Genomic DNA, 23,106 nt, shown 5'->3' with positions numbered 1-23,106 from the left:
GATCGCTGCCGGTGCCCCTGGACTGGCTCATGTGCGGGCAACACATGAAATCTTTTGAGCGGGATCGTTGCCAGTGCCCCTGGACTGGCTCATGTGCGGGCGACGCCCCTGGGCCGGCTCTTGTGTGGGTGACACATGAGGTTTTTCGAGCGAGATCACTGCCGGTGCCCCTGGACTGGCTCATGTGCGGGCAACACATGAAATCTTTGGAGCGAGATCGTTGCCGGTGACCCTGGACTGGCTCTTGTGCGGGTGACCAACCTCTCCTCTCACCTAACAAAACCAGATATTATATGCACACACACATTACCTTAGAGTGACTCAAGCACAAAACGTGTAACTTTTGCAGCAACATATATGAAGTGATGTGGAGTGAAGAGAATGAAAATAACTTTTTACACAGAAAACAAATTACATAGCTGATTCAACACTAATGTCTCTCCCAAGTGTTCATTTTCTTCTTCAGTTTCACTATCCACCTCTATTATTTAGATTTCTACTTTGCTTAGCTTGAGTATGACATGACATGCTGTGTCATTATGAAGTTTGCTTTGCAATCCTGTACTTCTGCATTCAATCACACTGCCTTCCACTTTGGACAAGGTATTTTCTAGCCTAGAAAACAGGTTCAAAGGAAAAAAGACCACATGTGGTGTAATTAAGTGACTGTAACAGACTGTTACAGTCTGTCAGACGAAGGCTTGATGAATACCACAAGGTATGAAAATACGTGTTCACCTTTATATATTTAATTCTTTATATTGAACACTCAATATTTCATATATTCAATAAGATATATTTCATATATTCAATAAGACATTTAATACTTCATTTCATTGTACCATCTATTTTTATATTATGTATTCCATAGTCTATATCCCACATTAATTTTACAAGAATATAAATAAAACAAAAAAAAGAGACAGAGTTGGAACTCTTTTAAATAAAATTATATATATATATATCTACAAATACTAATTTATAATCAAGGGTACCAGATAGTACCAGCATTGCTAGAATTTTACTTTTATGGTTATTTTTATGCTTGCTAGCCACTTATATTATTATTATTTACTAATAATAATATCTTTATATATTTTTTATAATTTCATTCACTTCACTCATCTTTAAATTTGGTGTTGCATTCAAATGGCCAATACATACATGGTGACATGCATATCTTTAGCCCTTGGCAGTATTACTCAATGATGAGAACTAAGTGTTTATCACAGAGTTCGAAATCATGTGATATGAGTACATCGGCAAATCTCATGTGTGATTTTCACTTACTATTGGTAAGTTGGCTTTTCTATTTATTTGTTTCTTTGAATTCACCAGTGTGTATAAGTGATAACTGTTGTAGTTTTGAGTTGTTTTGTCTCTTACATCTAGCAATCGTGATACTTTCTGGTACTCTTCATTATATATATATATATACCGTATTCACTCTTATCAGTTTGGCTAACCACAGTGAATGTAGAGAAACTCCAGTTGTGTATAATTTACTATGCTCGGTTAATCATTACTTGGTAAATCCAAAGGTCCTTATAAAGACTGCATAGTGTCCATAGAGAATAAAAATGGTCAAGCTTATACTCTTTTCAGATGTTCAGATGATATCCAACCAACAGTTTAAACCAGACCCTGATGAAGCTGCACCAATAATTAACACCAAGTTGCACATTTAACAGTGTGCACCAGCTTGCAGTAGAAACATGCATAGGTCTTGACAAAGAAAGATGTGATTAACTGTAAAACAAAACTTGGATATGCAAATCTTTGTTCTGATTTTAATTTCATTATCATCATCATCATCATCAATTAACATCCATTGTCCATGCTGGCATGGGTTGGATGGTTTGACTGGATGGTTTGACTGAGCCACCATGAGGCTCAACACTCGAAAGGAACTCAGCTACCTCACCTTCATGAAGCCTGCTCAAAAGGAACTCAGCCACCTTGCCTTTGTGAGGCCCAACACTCGAAAGGAACTCACCCACTTTGCCTCTATGAGGCCCACTCGAAAGGACCTCAGCCACTTTGCCTCTATGAGGCCCACTCGAAAGGAACTCAGCCACTTTGCCTCTATGAGGCCCACTCGAAAGGAACTCAGCCACTTTGCCTCCATGTGGTCCATTACTCGAAAGGAACTCAGTCACTTTGCCTCCATGTGGCCCATTACTCGAAAGGAACTCAGCCACTTTACCTCCATGTGGCCCATTACTCGAAAGGAACTCAGTCACTTTGCCTCTATGAGGCCCACTCGAAAGGAACTCAGCCACTTTGCCTCCATGTGGCCCATTACTCGAAAGGAACTCAGTCACTTTGCGTCTGTCAGGCTCAATGCTCGAAAGATATATTTATATATATATATATATCTGGGCAGGTGACAGGACTGTTTATGTATACACATGAGATTTTACATTGTTTATGATAGGCTTATAAGAGAATAAGTTTAGGTATAAGAAAGCATCTAAGAAATCAACTTTAGCGAGATTAGTGGTTACAGTCATTTTCAGACCTAATTGACTAAATTTATCAGCCATAAGATATGCCTAATGTCATGGCCTGGGAACTTAGATTTGTGTATCTAATATAAAGAGATCTACTAGATCACAAATATAAGAAGTCACACAATCCTATTAAAGAGATCAAACAATTTATCTGTTTCAGATGTTTTTTTACTTGTGCTGAACCTAAACTGAAGGGATGAGTTTTTCACATGTTCATGAAAAAGTAAAGGTCTGTATAGTGAATATTGATATAATTTTTAGCAAACTCAAATGCCTTATTCATTAATGATCTTGATATTGAAAGATAAAAATCTACATTATCTAATTGTGTAAATCTAGTTGTAATGCTTATCTTTTGTATTCCTAAACCAATCTATAACATTGCCACTATTTGCTCATTACTGTAGTTGAGTAGTCTCCAAAATTCTATTAATATTTCTTAGTATTTTTTTGGCTACATAGTATGTTTTTGGTTATATATCTCTTCCACAGCATGAAACTAATAGCAGTTCAAATTTAAATGCTCTACACACACATACACATATGTATGTGCACATCTTTGTGTTTGCCCCCCCCACCTCCGCCACTACCACTTGGTAACAAGTACTGATTTCTTTATGTCCTCATAACTTAGCAGTCCGGTTTCAAAGTGGTTTCCAATTGACTGAAAGAAATAAAAGATATGACACCTTTTTGTTTTGTTTTTCTTTCTCTTGTGCCATGTCATTCATGTGTATTGATATAACATGTCAACAGAAATAGGCTCAGCTCATATTTTCCCACCCTCAAAGAATCTGACTATCATCAGACAGATGACTTTTCTATTTCTGCAATTGAGTTCTTTCTTTGAGAGGTCGCCACCCTTAGCATGACTGACTGACACGCACAGAGAGAGAGAGAGAGAGAGAGAGAGAGAGAGAGAGAGAAAGAAAGAGAGAGAGAGAAAGAAAGAGAGAGAGAGCAAAATGTCTATGATTGCTGCTGATATAAGGAGACACACTGAACATTATGACAGGATAAATTTGAACATGATTATCTTAACTACATAGCCATAAAGTTTAAAAAGGTACATAGAAAGCATGTCCAACATATACGTGGTCTGATCAATAAGTATCCGGACTGCTGCTATATTAATGAAGATAAAACATGCACACTAAGTTTTACCATTTTAGCTTACTTCCACTGTTTATAGCAGTGCTTAGAAGGAAGGTGTGTAGTGTGTGATCATTGCAGTGAGACCATGACAGAAAGTTGAGCAGAGAATCTGTATCAAATTAGCCAAAAGCTTGATGATACCTGCTCAGAGGCCTACGCAAAGTTTTCAAAAAGTTTTTATCATTCTTGACATGATCAAAGAGATTTTGTGCAACTGAAACCTGAGTGTCTTTTTGGTCAGCTGAAAGCAGTTTTGGCACAAACTTGGCAGACATGCATCTCATACCCAATTCTTCAGTGACAATGGACTGAACTGAATCGTAACTAATCTGCACATCCTCTGATAACTCACAGATGGTGTTTCAATAATTTCCACTCACAGCTGCACACACCTATGATGTTTTTCTCAGTTCTGCTGGTTGCAAGTCTCATCAATATCAACATTTTTTCAGCCATCTTGGAAACACTTGAACCACTCCTACACTTGTGTTTGCAGCTCATATACTCCTCTCCATACACTTTCTGCAACTTTACGTAGGCCTCTGAGCAGGTATCGCCATGACAAATTTATCTGTCATGGTCAATAGGATGATCACATGCTACACACATTCCTTCCAAGCACTGCTGTAAACAGTGGAAGTGAGCTAGAACGTTAAAACTTAATGCACATGCATAGCAGAGTCCAAAGTCAATTTGTGCCAAATGGCTTCACTCTGCATGCTTTAGCTACTTGTTGATCAGACCTCGTACACCCTAACATAATACAAACATCCATAGTTATGAGTGTATATGTATTACATTAGTTCAATATCTAGACAATTACAGCAATGTACAAAGAATGAATAAAGAAATAAGCAGAAAAATAAACCAAAGTTGTCTCAACTTACAGCATAATTTCCATTCTCAGCCAAGTCACCATTTTCAACATCTGTTAAAAAAAAGATAAAATATAGTGGCTTTGTAAACAGGATATATATTTACACACACATACATATATATAGAGAGACAATGATGCAAATAAACAGATAAAACTCTTTGGTTTGATGTAGAGTATATATATATATATATATGTACAAGGGGGTACCCAAAAGAAATTTTGCAATATTTATACTTTTATCACCTTCAAAGTATTTTCCATTTGAAGCAATGCATCAATCTAGATGCGTTTTCCACTGTTTGAAGCAGTCCTGGAACTCTTGCGAAGTGATACTTTTTAACATCCCCGTTGTTTTTTTTTTTCTTCTTCACCTCTTCCACATCAGCAAAATGTTTTCCTTTAAAGACTTTTCTCATCCAGAGGAACAAAAAAAGTTGCAGAGAGCAAGATTGGGTGAATAAGAAAATTCAAAATTTTTCCCTTTTACAAATGTGCATGGGACAATCTGCAATACTGAAAAGCAATGGAACTACATTTCATCAAAAAATTCTCTCCAAAATTGAATGCTTGAAAGAAAAGCGGAGACAGTACAATTTGTAAATGTTATACTAATGTTCTCTAATGCAAAAAACATGAAATTGAAAGAGGCATGATCGAAGTTACACAGCATAAACATGGACATGTTCCCAAGCACACACACACACACTTCATCAAGGGATTCTCTCCATAATTGAATGTTTGAAGGTAAAGTGGAGAATTTGCATTTTTTATTCCAAATGTGGCTCATCTCTACAAATGTTCAGATATATATATGTGTAGCATTGGGATGCTCTAGCTTTACAGATATATATTTTTTCATTTTATTTTATTTATTTTTAAAATTGTTAATTTGCAAATATTATACTAAAGTTTTTTCATACAGACATTGTATAGCAGCTGAAAATCATCTGCTATGGGTGGTAGACCTGCCAGATCACTTGATTTCAGTCTACTGCACTTTTTCTGTGGCAGCTAGCAGTTCTGGCATCCATACCAGTTGAATCTCATCTTAGCACCATATGTCTATATGAAAAGACCTCTCAAGGTAAATACCACAGTATTTGACATTCTAATAATACATCTATGTTTGGTAGGATTTAAAGATTGCCATTCAGTAGTAATACTGCTCCCATCACTAATATTTATTTCATAAATGTTTGTAAGTGATGCCAGCATTTACCACTGCATTGTCTGATCCTGATGTGAATTATTTCTTTTTAATTTATTCCAAAAGAAATGAAGAATAAATAAGAATACCCACCAATGATAACTGATTTGACAGCTCCTTATGGGAAATGTAATTCTTACCTGATTTAATTGTGACACCATTTCCATTTTCTGTGAGATCTGGATTATCAGGTATATATGTTACATAGTCTTGCTTGTTTTCGCCTGCATGGACTAAAAGTAGAAATAACAGAAATAGGAAAATGCAAATGAAATTAACTTACAACACAATTGAACATAAAATCATCTTCTCTGGTACTTATTCTATTGGTCTTTGATGCTAAACTGCTAAGTTACAGGGACATAAACAAACCAATGCTGGTTATCAAGCAGGAGGAGAACAAACACAGACACACACAAATACCAAATTCACTCACAAGATGGGGCTACGACAGAAAACATCTGTCCAAGGTACTGTGCAGCGGGACTGAACCTGAAACCATGTACTTGCAAAGTGAGGTTCTTAACCAAACAGCCATGCTTAACTTCTAAGACTAGCACAAGGTCCAAAAATTTAACAGGGAGTACCAACCTTGGTACTTGACTGAAAGATGGAAGAAGACAAAGTCAACCCTGACAAAATTTGAACTCAGGGTTATAATTAAATACCACAAAGCATTTTGTCCAACACTCCATGGATAATGCCACCCACTGCCCTCACTTATAAAGATATCAAACTTAAGGGCCAGATCAAGAGAGATGACCTTAGTATACAAATGGTACTTTATTCTAGTCTCCCAAAATATGAAAGATGTCACATTAACAACATTTGAACTCGTAAAGAGATGTGAACATAACACAAGAAGGCATGGAATCTCTTCAGACACTCGATTAATCATTGTCAGTCTTCAAGTACTATGAGAGTGGTGAATGACACCATCCTCATAATAACTGTCTGTCTTGCTCTAGTAAACCAGACACATAATAAAGCATAGCTGTGTGGTTAAAAGACTTGCTTCTCAACCGTTTAGTCTTGGGTTCAATCCCACTGTGCAGCACCTCGGGCAAATTTTCAACTACAGGACTGGGCAGATAAAAGCTACCATGCCAATGCCCTGTAAAAGCACCCGTGTCATTGCCATCTTTAAAGCACCCAGTACACACCATAAAGTGGTTGGCATTAGGAAGGGCATCCAGCCATAGAAACCATGCCAAAACAGACAACTGAAGTCCAGGTAACTCTCCAGCCGGCCAGCTCCTGCCAAACTGTCCAACCCATGCCAGCATGGAGAATTGACATCCAATAATGATATGTATGCATATATAAACACATATATACATACATTTGGGTGTGTATGATTTGACTTTATCTTAAATATTTTACCTTGTTTGAAGTGAAATTCTGAACCCTCCATAAGGTGGGGGTATGTGCCATAGTTGGGACGCCTGCATTTCTCCACTTCTGGTTTCATTGTTAAGGGATATAGTTTTACGCCAGTTAATAGTTTTTTCAACGATTTCAGTTGTATTTTTTTTTGATAAATTTGTGTGAGACCAAAATTTCATTTGTTGTTTTATCTCTAGTGAGAATGGGTAGATTTTGGATGATGCTGAATGCCTCATTGTTTCTTGGGTTATGTGTGGAGATGTAGGGAGGTACTTTTAAATCTGGTGTGACATTTCGGTTCACTTTCCTTAATGTGTGTATGTTGATTTTCCTTGCTTGTTTAATCTCACCGTCTATTAATGATGTGGGATAATGTCTCCTGGTTAGTTTTAATTTAAGTTCATGAAGTCTTAGTTCACGGGTATTGGTATTCAAAACTATGGTACAAATTCTTTTCATTAGATTATAAGGTATATTAATTTTTATGTGTTTGGAGTGGCATGAGTTGAATAATTGTCTTGAATCTGTGGGTTTATAAAAGATGTCCATTCATTGTGGTTATTGACTATTTTAATTAGGATGTCAAGTAAAGGTAGTTGTTTATTGCTGTGTTCCATGGTGAATTGTATGTTGCTATTGATATTGTTGATCATTATTTTGAAATTGAGGAATTTTCCCATACTACCATTCTAAAGTATAAAACAATCATCCAGGTACCTTTTTCAGTTCTCCTTTAAATAGCAATAAAATGAGGTGCCATATTTTTGTTGTGATATTTAGTATATTTTAAGTTCTAAATAACCCATTACAAGGATTGCAATCTTATAATGGGCTATTTAGAACTTAAAATATACTAAGTATCACAACAAAAATATGGCACCTCATTTCATTTACCTTGTTTGAGGGTTCAGAATTTCACTTCAAACAAGGTAAAGTATTTAAGATAAAGTCAAATTTCACTTGTGCCTCTGAAAACTTAATCTATGTTATTACCTGCTTAGGTTGCAGAAACCACTATATTGGCCAAACACGAATGTCCCTCAGACGAAGAACAACACATCATAAAGAACAATATAGACAGATATAGGTTAGTGAACACATAGGTATAGGAACCTCAAACCAAACTTCCTTATCTTTCCTTTTTATCAATGTTCCTAGGACACCCTAGTGCAGCAAAGATTAAATAAAGAGCAACTTTTATTGATAAAGATCAACCACAACTTAACATGAACACATAACTCAATATAGGACACTACTAACCTTACTAATATAAATAACCTCACTGATCCTTATATATCTCAAATACTACTTTAAATTCTAGTAATTGTATTTACATTAATTACATCCCTTCCAAAACTGTTTACTTCCCTTGCATCCAGTTTTTTTTCACTTAGGTATATGTTTATACCCAACACTGCTTGACAACCTGTGTTAATTCACAGTCAGTGACCACCTATAGCGAAATTGTTATGATTTTTTATAATGATTTTTATACATCTTAATATAACTTCAAGTCATTTGTTTGTACATATATTTGTTTTTAAAAAAATCCATTACATTCATACCTAGTGTGCATTTTCTTTGTTTCTTTTTACTTTACGCTTAATTACACCACATGTGGTCTTTTTTCCTTTGAACCTGTTTTCTAGGCTAGAAAATACCTTGTCCAAAGTGGAAGGCAGTGTGATTGAATGCAGAAGTACAGGATTGCAAAGCAAACTTCATAATGACACAGCATGTCATGTCATACTCAAGCTAAGCAAAGTAGAAATCTAAATAATAGAGGTGGATAGTGAAACTGAAGAAGAAAATGAACACTTGGGAGAGACATTAGTGTTGAATCAGCTATGTAATTTGTTTCCGGTGTAAAAAGTTATTTTCATTCTCTTCACTCCACATCACTTCATATATGTTGCTGACAAAAGTTACACGTTTTGTGCCTGAGTCACTCTAAGGAAACCGTGGTAATGTGTGTGTGCATATAATATCTGGTTTTGTTAGGTGAGAGGAGAGTTTAGTCTCACTATACAGAATTGTTCTACTTGGCTTAACTGTTTTCATACCAACCTAACCGAGACTATGGCTAATTCTGACAACACTTGATCAGAATTTTATGTAAAATCCTCCTATGTTCTAAAACACCAGATTAATGACAAAATTTATTTTAGTGAATCACTCTTTAGATTCTTGATTATTCTGAGTTTTTCTTTTAATTTTTTAATCAGAGGAGTAAAGCAGTGTCCATGAATCTGTATCAGGTTTCTAAGACATGCTAGGTCTCCTCAAACTGGAGACCTGGCCTAAATGCTTGCAACAGAGTGGACTCTGCTAAAGGTTCTATAGAGTCCCACCAGAAGCAACTATCATTAGTTTCTCTGGCTGGATTCCTAAGTGTGACCAACTGAGAGTATGAACTGCTAGGAGATGTAATGGTTGACCAAGAGGCTTACTTCTAAGTCTCCTATCAGTTGGCTTGACTTGAAGAACTTGTCTTGCATTTTTTCCTGTGACCTTCTAATCACATGTCAAACCTGGGGAAACTCCCTGATCTCCAAGCTATGCACCCTGTTGTGTAATATTGAAGAATTAAATAGTTACAGGTTACGATAGTACATGTTAGTATTACGAGGTTAGATGAATGAATGAGGTGATTAAAAGACGAGAGAAAAATTCTTAGCATATCACAAAACAAAAGTGAATCAAGCAACGTGAAAGTCTAACATGTGCTGTATAATATATGCAATACACATATTTGTATGACTGATTTCTCCAGCAAACACATATATGGTTTGTGTATGGCTAAGACACTTAAAATATCTAAAGGCTCAGTCCAACTGACTGATTACAGAGCTATACTATGATAGATTAAGTCAGTATTTGAACTCAGAATGCAAGGAGTCACAATAAACACTCAAGGCATACTATCTGCCCCTAACATTTCAGCCAGTCCATTGCTGTACTTTATTTATCAACTCCAGAAGGGTGAAAAACAAAATTGACTCCAGTGTGATTTGAACTCACAACACAAAATGCTGGAATAAATACTGCAAGGCATTTCATCTAATGCTTTAATGACTCTCTCAATTTGACACCTTAATTAAGCATATAATAATGTTGAGTAATGACTAAAAGTGTACAAGAGAAAATAGAAGTGGCAGAAACGGGGTTCTTCAGAAGAATCTCTGGAGAATATTACATAAGAGGGTGCATAGCTTGGAGATCAGGGAATTTCCCCAGGTTGGGCATGTGATTAGAATGTCACAGGAAAAAAAATGCAAGAAAATTTTTCAAGTCAAGTCAACTAATGGGAGTCCTAGAGATAAACCTCTTATTTCTTTATTGCCCACAAGGGGCTAAACATAGAGAGGACAAACAAGGACAGACAAAGGGATTAAGCCGATTACATCGACCCAGTGCGTAACTGGTACTTAATTTATCGACCCTGAAAGGATGAAAGGCAAAGTCGACCTCGGTGGAATTTGAACTCAGAACGTAACGGCAGACAAAACACAGATAAGCATTTCGCCCGGTATTCTAACGTTTCTTCCAGTTATTACATCTCTTGGCAGTTGGATAATATTCATAGTCTCAGTTGGTCACACTTAGGAATCCAGCCAGAGAGACTAATGATGGTTGCTTCTGGTGGAACTCTATAGAGCAGGTATCTGAGGACTCTACCCACATAACCCTCTCAAGAATAGTGGGTGGAGAAAATGGATGGAATAAGATGATGAAGAAAATAATAAGAGATTCATATTAAAAAACAAAATGAATCATTTAATAAAATAAAAGAACAAGTTTTTTTTACTGATTCAACACTTGAGTAACACCGGGTATCATTGCTAGATATAAATAACATATCATGAAAATCAATAACAACAGAAAAGAAAACAAAAAAAAGTTAATATAAACAAAGTAAAAAATACAAACTAATATAATTTTAAAAGAAATATAGTTTCATTACAGATCAGAAACAAAAAAATAAAAATTGGGACTGTAAGTGATTAGTAATGAGTAGTAGTAGTAGTAGTAGTAGTAGTAGTAGTAGTAGTAGTAGTAGTAGTAGTAGTAGTAGTAGTAGTGTTGCAGTCTACTTTTCACATTTATAGATGTATAGATGTTGAAAAACACAAAAATTAGCATACTTCTCACCTAACCCCATAAAAATTAAACAAAATCATGCAAACATAAACAGGCAATTTCTTACACATGCACCACATTACTATTATTTTTATTATTATTATATCAATCTTACACTACCAATAATAACTAGGACTTAGGATTATTTTATGCATTATTGGTAATAACAGGTGTTAAACTAGGTTTCTTCTCAACTGCTGTTAGACTCTTGAGTGTGAAGAAGAAAAATCGATAAGAAAAATAAAAAACCAAAACAAAACAAAACAAAATAAATAAACAGAGAGACTCTCCTGCAGTGTCTTTTTGCCTTTCAAAGTCTAGAAATACAAGGTATGAAAAACTGACAAAAAATTTTCTTTTCGAATAGATATTGGGAAACTATTAATATAATCAGCAGCATGTCTCTATCACTGTTTGTCCATCCCCCTAAAAGGAGGTAATACTGATTGTATTCTCCCTTTGTTATTATACACCATAAGCACAAGGCACAGTGGTATGGTTAAAAAGCTCATTTTGCAACCATGTGGTTTTGGGTTAAGTCCCACTGCACAGCACACATAAACACACATCTATTCATGCATGTGTGTGTGTCTTTATGCTTGTGTTTTGTCACCCACCATTGTTTGACAAAAGGTACTGATTTGTTTACATTCTTGTAACTTAGTGGTTTGGCAAAAGAGACCAATAGAATAATTACTAACTTGTAAAAAAAAAAAAGTGCTGAGGGTGATTTGTGTGACTAAAACTTTCAAGGTGGTGTATTAGTCTCTTTTGCTGAACTTCCCAGTTATGGGGACATAAACAAACCAATACTTATGTCCAAGCATGACAAGTGGGGTGGGGTACAAAAAGAATTGGCCTATATAATCAAACACAGGAATGTGTTTGATTATATAGGCCTGCTCAGTCAAGGCTGACATCACCAACAAGCTTCAATACTACTGATGATGAGTTGCCTCCATAGTGTCAGTCAGGTGGACTGAGCCTTTAGATATTTTAAGTGTCTTGGCCATACACAAACCATATATGTGTTTGCTGGAGAAATCAGTCATACAAATATGTGTATTGCATATATTACATAGCGCATGTTTTCTTAGACTTTCCCGTCGCTTGATTCACTGTTGTTTTGCGATATGCTAAGAATTTTTCTTTCATCTTTTAATCGTCTCATTCATTCATTCACTCTAACCCATAATACTAACATGTATTATCATAACCTGTAACTATTTGATTCTTCAAATAACCTTCAAACCGTGATTCCCTAAAGTCTTAGTTCTCTGTCCCTGTTTCATAATGTTTTTGCCACTATTCTCTGAAATTTGTATGCATTCTTGTTTTACTCAGGTCTCTTACTGTTGCCATGTTTCTCTGCCCAATGATAGTAACCTGGCCATTGCTTGTCTGTGATCTGTAGCACATATTTTCTTAGACCTTCATGCCACTAGTCCCTACTTCATAAAATTTTGCCATTGTTCTCTAAAATTTGTAAGCATTCTTATTTTCTTATGTCTCTCACTGTTGCCATGTTTCTCTCCCCAACAAAAGTAATCTGGCCATAGTTCTCTTTTCAGAATGACTAACTGCTGCTATTTTTATTTCCTGTAGCAAAACTGGCCATCTTATTTGATCACTACCAGCTGTGGTTCTTGTAAAGGATCTTTAGCACATGTTTTCTTAGACTTTCACGCTGCATAATTCACTGTTGTTTCGTGATATGCACAGCTAAGAATTTTTCTCTCGCTTTTTAATCATCTCATTCATTCATTCATTCATTCACTCTAACCCATAATTCTAACATGTACTATTGTAATCTGTAACTATTTAATTCTTCAAATAACCTTCAAACCGTAATTCCCTAAACCCTTAGTTCTCCATCCCTGTTTTATGTTTTTGCAATTGTTCTCTAAAATTTGTATGCATTCTTGTTTTATTCATGTCTCATGCTGTTGCCATGTTTCTCTCCCCAACGATAGTAAACTGGCCATTGCATGTCCATGATGTGCCCACACATTCCTGCCCCCACCACCTATTCTTAATACCAGAAACCCCTACAGAGCTCTACCTCGCTTCTGTGCCAGAAGACTTGCATACCTTCGTCCCTCTTTCTGCTACCAACAATCGCCCACACTAATGCATGTACCAAAAGGTTAGATGATACTTAGGAAATTATTAGTAAATTAACAAACCACCTACCTCTTTCTCCCTATATATAATGGACTAACCAACAGCAGATCATTTATATAATTAATTAATTTATACATTGACTTATTTATATTTACAACACTATTCACTACCAATAGGGGCAACAATTTTAACATGTTTGAATGATGGTAGGTTAAAGCGAGACCAACTGATGAGACATGTCTGTTACCAAATGATCACTGAAACCTTCTTTTCAGGTGTCCAAGACCATCTTTCCTGCCCATGTTCTTGCGTCCCTTTCCTAGTTCTCAGGATTGGCATTTTCAATGTAGGCACATTGAAATATAGGTCTAGCGAGATTGTTGAGCTGCTTGAATGGAGGCATGTTGATGCATGCTGCATCCAAGAGAACTAGGAAAGGGACGCAAGGTTCCACACAGGCAAGACACATAGATATAAAATCTTCAGGGAAGGTAACAGTGACGGGGTAGGTGGTGTGGGTATACTTCTTGCAGAGAAATGGGTGGATAAGGTCATAGAGGTAGTAAGAGTGAGTGTTAGAGTGCTTAAGCTCAGGCTAGTCTTGCAGAATAGCATAGCATCTATTATCCCTGCCTATGATCCACAAGCAGGCCTATCAAATGAACAGGAGGACAACTTTTATGATATTCTTCTGCAGACTACCTGTAAGACAAATGACAAGGATCTCATCTTCGTGGCTGGGGACCGCAATGTGCATGTCAGATGGCACCCAGGTATTTTCTATGATGTATGTGAGCCATGGAATTAGCTCCCAAAACAAAGAGGGATCAAGGCTACTGGAGTTCTGTGTTGCGAATAACCTTTTGATCTGTAACCTGATAACTTACCAATCAGATGGCTACACTAGCCAGATCAATTATTCTCACCAGGCAGCGGGATGCATGGTTGCTCTTAAATACAAAGAACCTCCCTGGTGAAGAATGTATCCCCATAGATTAGTCATTAGTGATTTTAGACTCCATGCCAGAAGGATGCAAAGAAGCAGAACAATCTGGAAAAGGAGGATTTGGAAGCTTAAAGACCATTTATGTGCTCAGAGATTTAGGGACATCCTAACTGAGAAATTTAATGAGAGAAAGGAGCTAAAAACTTGTGACATAGAGGGCAACTGGGAATTCCTGTGGAACAGCTTGCTAAGTCCCATGGACCAAATCTGTGGGTGGTACAAAGGCCCAATTAGACTGAGGTGACGTGGTGGTGAAATAATGCAGTAGATTGGGTCATTAGAGCAATGAAACAGGTTTGGAAGGACTGGAAGAGTGGGGGTAGCAAGAAACTGTATCAAATGGCCAAAAGGGAAGCTAAGAAACAGGTATAACTAGCCAAGGGAGAAGCAGAAAAGAAGTTTATTTACGTTCAGTGACATTAGGATCAAAGAATCGAAGTGTCTCTGATTATAAGACAGCATGTGAGAGAAAATTGTGATGTCACAGGAGAGAAATGCCCACATAGATGATGGCACACTTGCTTTTAATGACTTGGAAATGCCATTATGAAAGACTGCTGAACCTGGAGAATGAATGGGAGGAGGAGAGCCTGCCAAATGTTAACCCAATTGAGGGATCGGCTACCTTGGTAGATAAAGCAATTAAAGAAATGAAGACAGGGCAATCCCCTGGTCGATCAGGATCATTGCTGAAATGGTGGTGTGGGTTATGGTCTAGTCTCCTGTATCGTAAATCAGGTGGTTCACGAAGAAGTCATACCCAATGGCTGGTGTAGCAGCACCTTAGTTAACTGCTACAAAGGTAATGGTAATGCCTTAGATAGGTATCAAATTGTTGGATCGGGTGATGAAAGTTATGGAGAGTCATAGCCCAACTAATTAGGGAGAGAGTTAGCCTAGATGAGATGCAGTTTGGTTTTGTGTCTAGCAGAAGCACCACTGATGCTATATTTCTGGTAAGACAGCTGCAGGATAAATACATAGTCAAAGATAAACCTCTGTACTTGGCCTTTGTTGACTTGGAGAAAGCCTTTGACAGGGTCCCCCAATCCCTTCTCTGGTGATCAATGTGGAAACTAGGAATAGACGAGTGGTTAGTGAGAGCTGTACAACCTATGTACAGGGATGCTACCAGTAAGGTGAGAGTTGGCAATGAGTACAGTGAAGAATTCAGCATACAAGTAGGGGTTCACCAAAGGATCAGTGCTCAGCCCCCTCTTGTTCATCATAATCCTCCAGGCAATAACAGAGGAATTTAAGACAGGCTGCTTGTGGGAGCTCCTCTATGCTGATGACCTTGCTCTTATAGCTGAATCACTACAAAAACCAGAGAAGTTCCAGGTATGGAAGCAAAGTCTAGAATCGAAGGACCTTAGCAAAAACCAAAGTCTTATAAGTAGGAAGAAAAACAAATCACAAATCCATTCAGGTAGATGGCCCTGCTCAATCTGTAGAAAAGGCATAGATAGAAACTCTAAAATATGCACTTGGTGTAAGCTTTAGACACATAAAAGGTGAAGAAATATCAGAGGATTGTTAATAGGGAAACTAGCTTTTGCATGTGGAAGATGCACAGGTACAATAAATGCTGAAAATAGACTCCATCAACTGCCAGTAGGGCAAGCTAGAGGTAGTAGATAGCTTCTGGTATCTAGGCGACCAGGTTAGTAGTGGAGGTGGTTGTTCCAAGAGCATAGCTCTGAGAATAAAATTAGACTGGGCAAAGTTCAGAGAGCTCCTATCTCTGCTGGCAACAAAGGACCTCTCACTCAGAGTGAAAGGCAGACTGTATGATGCATGTGTACAAACAGCCATGCTGCATGGCAGTGAAACATGGGCTGTGACAGCCAAGGACATGCGTAGTCTTGAAAGTAATGAAGCCAGTATGCTTCAGTGAATGAATAATGTTATTGTGCATGTTCGACAGAGTGTAAGCATCTTGAGAGAAAAGTTAGGCATAAGAGGTATCAGATGTGGTGTGCAAGAGAGACGACTGCACTGGTATGGTGATGTGATGCATATAGACAAGGACAGCTGTGTAAAGAAGTACCGATCTCTAACTGTGGAGGGAACCTGTCATAGAGGTAGACTCATGAAGACATGGGACAAGGTGATGAAGCATGATCTTTGAACTTTGAGCCTCACAGAGGCAATGACTAGTGAAGCGAGACCTTTGGTAATCTACTGTGCTTGAGAAGACCCATCAAGCCAAGAGAAATTGTAGTCATGGCTGATGTTGGTGTCACATAACTGGCACTCATGCATGCCAGTGACATGTAGAGTACTGTTAGAACATTGGGCCTCCCAGAGGCAAAGTGGCTGAGTTCTTTTCAAGCATTGGGCTTCACAGAGGGAAGGTGGCTGAGTTCCTTTTGAGTGTTGGGCTTCATGAAGCAATGATCGACACCTTTGACATTATGTTATGCTTGAGAAGAAGACCCATCAAACTGAACAAAATTGCAGTTGTGGCAGATGCCAGTGTCATGCAAATGGCGCCTGTGCCGGTGGCACATAAAAGCATCCATTACACTCTCAGAGTGGTTGGCATTAGGAAGGGCATCCAGCCATAGAAAACCATGCCAAATCAGACTGGAGTCTGGTGCAGCTCTCCAGTTTACCAGCCCTGATCAAACTGTCCAACCCATGTTAGTATGGACAATGGATGTTAAATGATGATGATGTAAAGTCTTTATATATCTAATTCATACATACACACAAATGATCTCAGTGATTTAGATTACAGAGTGTTTAGTTAAAAGCTAGGGAGACTTGGCTGCTGTTGTATAAATTTGTCAACTTACCTAATTTCATTGTCATTATCATCTTCATTATCATTACTGTTTTAGAATGTTTATATTGTTTTAGGTCAAATATTTACTATTTGCTAATATATACTATTTGTATATTTGATACTAGATACAAACTATATGAAACTGTTCTAACTAACAGGTAGTTGTAAGAACAGAACCAGGAGACTACCAGTGTGTATATATTTGCGTCTGTTATATAAAGTTTTGAAAAGAAAAGGAAATTAATGGAAATGGGACAACTAAATTTGTTATCTAAATTAAGCAGAGGGAGGAGGAAGAGGAGGAGGAGAGGTGGGCGCTCACTCTCTATTTCAGGCACATTGGCAGGAAGTTTTTCATAGAGGTTTTCAGTAGAGTTCTCTGGTGTCCGAAAACTGCACATTTTCTGACATTTTGCTAAAAGAGAAACACAAAGCAAAAAGGAAAAGGAAAAAAAGATAAAATGTAAGAAATTAGGTAAAATTATAAACAAAATATAGAACAACTGTACAAGATTATCGTAAATTTCTCTATAGTGATTCATAGCTACCATGATTTTGATTTTTTAAACAAAAAAATTGTTTTTCTGTTTTCCTTTATTCAAACATGGCAGTGTGGTTAAGAAATTTATTTCAAAACCATTGGGTTGGCAGATAAATTCATTTTTCTTTTTTTCTTCCATTTATTTTAATCCTCATTTTTCATGAACAATTTGATGCCAGAAATCACTGAGTCTTGATTGATTTGTAAAAACTGTTGACAAAAAAATAAGGATCCAAATAAATGGAAAAAAAAAAGAATGAATGAATTTACCTTACAATCCAAGATGTTATTCTGGGTTTGATCCCAATGTGTGATGCTTGAAGTGTCTCCTACCATAACTTTAGATCAAGCAGGATCTTGTGGGTGAAATTTGGTAGAAAGATACTGTGCTAAAAGTAGGAACCAAACCTGTCATACCATACCATATTAAAAATGGTAAAGATACATTGGATGGATGTAGCCCCTGTATGATTACGTTTGAAAAAGCAGGACAGTCATGATTGGAACACTTTTGAACATCTGCTAAACAATGACATCAACAACAACAACAACAACAACAAAAAATGGATGAGACTTTAAAAAATAAATTCAAGATCCATTTGCTATTTATTTCCAACTTTTGTAAATCATGTGTGCATGTGTGTGTATATGTATGTGTGTTTGTATGCACATATGTGTCAGTTCAGAAATCCTCTTGATATTCCAACACAACAAATTTCTTAACTCATCCTCTTGATACCAACCCACCTAAGATCACACTAGGTTTTCATTCAAAACTGTCCTCCAGTTGTCTTCAATAGACCATAAGTAACAACTTCAGTAAAGCTTCATTATGTGTCCTTTATAAAAATAAATTTGTTTTCTTTTTCAGACCACCTTGTTCTATCTTTCAATTGTTTTATTCTAATACTAGCTGCAAAATTTCTTAGCCATGCCTCAAACAGGTCAGGATTACTCAGAACCAATTCATATCCTATCTTGGATGCTGTCGTTGACTCGTGTTACATACAGTTTAACAAAATATTGTGGTATTCCCATGTAACCCTTTACATCCAGTAATCTCCATTAACTATCAGGGGCCACACTGCCTATAGAACTAGCAATCCACTTTTAACCCTTTAGCATTTAAACTGGCCATATCTGGCCCCAAAATTTTACTGTTTTAAGTTCAAACTGGTCATATCAGGCTTGTCACACCTACCCTACAATGTCATTCAAAAACTAAACAATAGTACTATTAAAATGTCAATGCAATGAGATGATGCATGATTAATTCAAAACAAGGCAAATAAATAAACATTAAATTTGACAGAGTAATTTGAATGCTAAAGGATTAATATATCTAATCATATGAAAACATACAAAGCATATGCATGAATATTTGCATATAGATGAAATATTTACAATATACAATATTCATAACATTGATAGTTATAGAAGAAATATTTTCACAGAAGTGTTCACATTTAAAATAAAACCTCTGATCATAATTTTTGTTACTTCCAACTATATTTTTTTTTGTAACTTAACATAACTTTAAAAAGTTATGTTCTAAATACCAACTGAATAAATGACAAATTCATTTTACTAAATTCATCCAAGTTTATGATTTTAATTGAGACATATTGTATGTATTTAATTTGAAACATGGTCTCAAAAGTGTTAATTAATCATTCTACTAATTACCCCGAAATGAAAGTTAAGTTTTATGTAAGTCAAAAATAACTGTTGTAACAGGAAAAAGATGGTATTTGAGAATTCAATATGTTTTTCAGTCCTAAATGTTAACAGCACTATGATAGCTATTTGCAAAATATATACTAACTTATCCTAACTGTAAGAGATATCATTGTCCTTCATGGCACAAGACTAGCAATTTTTTGGTTGGGGTAAGTTAATTACATTGACCCCACTGTTCAACTGGTACTTATTTTATTGACCCTGAAATGATGAAAGGTAAATTCGACCTCAGCAGAATTTGAACCCAGTATGTAAAGAGCTGGAAGAAATGCCACTTAGCATTTTGTCTGACTTGCTAGAGATTCTACCAGCTTGCCACCTTACAAGTGGTATTCATAGTGATATTTCTTACATAGATATATTGCAAAATGATAAATGATCAGGAGCAGGTTATATATAGTCCTCATCTGAAGTAATGAAGGCTTCCATTGATTGTTTGGTAAAAGAGAGGAGTGTTATAACAAGGATATTGGACTCTGCAAGCCACATCACAAATAAAATGGATCATGATAACCCATCCAACCCATACCAACATAAGATAATAGACAAAAAAAAAATGCTAATGGTAATTATACATCAGTGGCATTTCATTCATTACGTACATGTAATGCATGTATGTACATATGTATGCATGCATCCATCCATCCAGGTGTATCACCATCATCATTATTTAGCATCTGTTTTCCATGCTGGCATAGGTTAGACAGTTTGACTGGAACTGATAAGTCAGAGAGCTGCACTAAGCTCCAGTCTGTTCTGGGTTGGTTTTTACAGCTGGATGCCTTTCCTAATGCCAACCACCCCAAAGAGTGTACCGGGTGCCTTCAATGTGTCACTGGCATGGGCGCCTTTTATGCATCACTGGCACTGGCTATAACTACGATTCCACTAAGCCTGACCAGTCTTCTCAAGCACAGCAAATTGACAACAGTCTCGGTCACCTGTCATTGCTTCCGTGAGACTCAACATCCAAAAATCATATTTCACCAGTACAGTTATATGGCTTTCACTTCTTAAACTTACTTGCTTTGACTGTAAGTATCATGTGTCATCCCTAAATGCACACAAAACTATTTCTTACTGTTACAAACTCAGATGTTCATAAGCTAATGAGAAAGCAAAAGGGCAATGAAGAGAGAAGGGCTGGGGTGTATACTGCAAAATGAATAAATATAAAATGTTTGGGTCACAGATATTTCTGTGTTAAGAGCAATCAGATGTTCCATGTTGATAGTCAATCTCAGGTCAATAGTCCACTTAATTCTCAGTAAATGCTGCAGTAAGGTGTACATAATTAATTGCTGTAAGCACCAGCAGCTGCAAAGTTGAGCTAATGGGGAGGGGGTGCATTACATAGTTGCTTGATTGACTAAAAACTGTAACCCCATTTCCTGCAAATCACATCCCACCAACTTAAATAAAGAAGCATATACTGTACAATGTAGTCTTAGATACACAAGATGGTCGCGTTTGGAATATCTTTAGGACAAGATCTACATCCTTCACCAGTTACAAATATCTTCTCAAACATTAATCTGTTTCTGAAATAGCCATCATGCATAATTAGTTATGTCTATTAACTCATCTGATACCAACCTACGTGAGGCCGCCCCTGGTGCCATGATACAAAAGTTAACTATTTTACTAAATTCCACCAAATTCTTGATTATTTTCAAAATTCAATGAATCAAGAATAATATTATATTTCATAAGAAATATAGTCAGAAAAGTGTTAAAGTAGAGGTAAAATGGCTGGGTGGATAATATATTGTGTTTACATCTACTATGGATGATGTTGATATCTCTAGGTTATAATCTTTATTCTTGATGTTTCAGCAGTCAATATAAAGATCTTGACCTAGGAACTAAAAACAAATAATAAACCAACCTGGTGAGTGTTAACAAGTATGTAGAAAACGAATATGGAAAAAAAATGTGTGCTGACGACCCTGGGGGGCTGGAGAGGGGACTTTCGGAAAATTCACAAGATCTAATTTTTCCGTGATAACTTCTAGTAAAATGGATATATATTGATCTTTTTTTTATGAATCCTCCATAACTACGTTTTTGGTTATGGAGGATCCGGTTCTGAAAAAAAATTTCAAAAACCGCATTTTCAAAATTTCAATTACCCCCACCCTTTCATTTTTCACTTTATCTGGAAATATTTTTCTTTGCGAAATCATCATCATCATCATCATTATCGTTTAACGTCTGCTTTCCATGCTGGCATGGGTTGGACGGTTTGACTGAGAACTGGCGAACCAGATGGCTGTACCAGGCTCCAATCTGATCTGGCAGAGTTTCTACAGTTGGATGCCCTCCCTATCGCCAACCACTCCAAGAGTGTAGTGGGTGCTTTTACGTGCCACCGGCACAAGGGCCAGTCAGGTGGTACTGGCAACGGCCACGCTCAAATGGTGTTTTCCACATACCACCGGCACAAGTGCTAGTAAGGCGATGCTGGTAACAATCACGCTTGAATGGTACTGTTTACGTGCCACTGGCATGGAGCCCACGATCACGCTCGGATGGTGCTCTTAGCGCTCCACTAGCACGGATGCCAGTCATGTGGTGCTGTCATTGGATTCGATTCCGATTTTACTTGCCTCAACAGGTCTTCACAAGCATAGTTTAGTATCCAATGAAAGACAGGTACGCCTAAATGGGCTGGTTACACCCCTGGCATAGGCCACAGGTTATGGTCTCACTTGGCCTGCCGGGTCTTCTCAAGTACAGCATATTTCTTGGTCACTAGTCATTGCCTCGGTGAGGCCTAATGTTTGAAGGTCATGCTTCACCACCTCATCCCAGGTCTTCCTGGGTCTACCTCTTCCAGTTTCCCTCAACCGCTAGGGTGTGACACTTTTACACACAGCTATCCTCATCCATTCTTGCCACATGACCATACCAGCATAGTCGTCTCTCTTGCACACCACAACTGATGCTTCTTAGGTCTAACTTTTCTCTCAAGGCACTTATACTCTGTCTAGTATGCACACTGACATTACTCATCCAGCAGAGCATACTGGCTTCAGATTATGATTCTGAAAAAATTAAATTTAAATTTGTGTTTATTTTTTCCATATTCTTAATCTCCGTATTTTCTCATGTAGATTGATGAAAAAAAAAAAAAAATCCCCAAAAAGTTTTTTAAAAAGTTAAGAAAAAAAAAAACAAAAAAACCCACTTTTATTTCAGATGAATTACTTTGTCATATTTCTAGGGAAAATTACTCTGAAAGAAATCTTTGCAGGAAGGTGAGTAGATTGATTACATTATGTTATTGCAGTTTTGTGAGATTCGGCTGTTATTTCTAGCATGTGGATAACCTTCTTGAAGGCTTGAGGGTATACTCTTTTACTTGTTTCAGTCATTTGACTGTGGCTATGCTGATGCACCGCCTTTAGTTGAACAAATCGACCCCAGGACTTATTCTTTGTAAGCCTAGTACTTATTCTATCGGTCTCTGCCGAACTGCTAAGTTACGGGGACGTAAACACACCACCATTGGTTGTCAAGCGATGGGGACAAACACAGACACACAAACATATACACACACATACATATATATATATACATTTATACGACAGGCTTCTTTCAGTTTCTGTCTACCAAATCCACTC

General features: G+C 37.0%; 1 protein-coding gene across 3 annotated transcripts in view; it reads right to left on the bottom strand.

Moving 5' to 3' along the window:
• The window catches only part of LOC106876782 (sodium-dependent phosphate transporter 1), a 204,552-nt gene that overhangs the window by 19,985 nt on the left and 161,461 nt on the right, over positions 1 to 23,106 (bottom strand). For 2 of the 3 annotated variants that reach the window (XM_052976433.1, XM_052976432.1), the window contains exons 9-11: positions 17,522 to 17,614; positions 5,893 to 5,985; positions 4,556 to 4,596 (exon numbers count right to left, since the gene is read on the bottom strand). In XM_052976433.1, the coding sequence (XP_052832393.1) occupies positions 4,556 to 4,596; positions 5,893 to 5,985; positions 17,522 to 17,614 (227 nt within the window). The remainder of the gene's footprint in view (positions 1 to 4,555; positions 4,597 to 5,892; positions 5,986 to 17,521; positions 17,615 to 23,106) is intronic. The other variant, XM_052976434.1, reaches the window with a different exon arrangement.

Source organism: Octopus bimaculoides, chromosome 24 (assembly GCF_001194135.2).
Source record: "Octopus bimaculoides isolate UCB-OBI-ISO-001 chromosome 24, ASM119413v2, whole genome shotgun sequence".
Lineage (NCBI taxonomy): Eukaryota > Metazoa > Mollusca > Cephalopoda > Octopoda > Octopodidae > Octopus > Octopus bimaculoides.
This window is presented reverse-complemented; position numbering and strand designations above follow the sequence as displayed.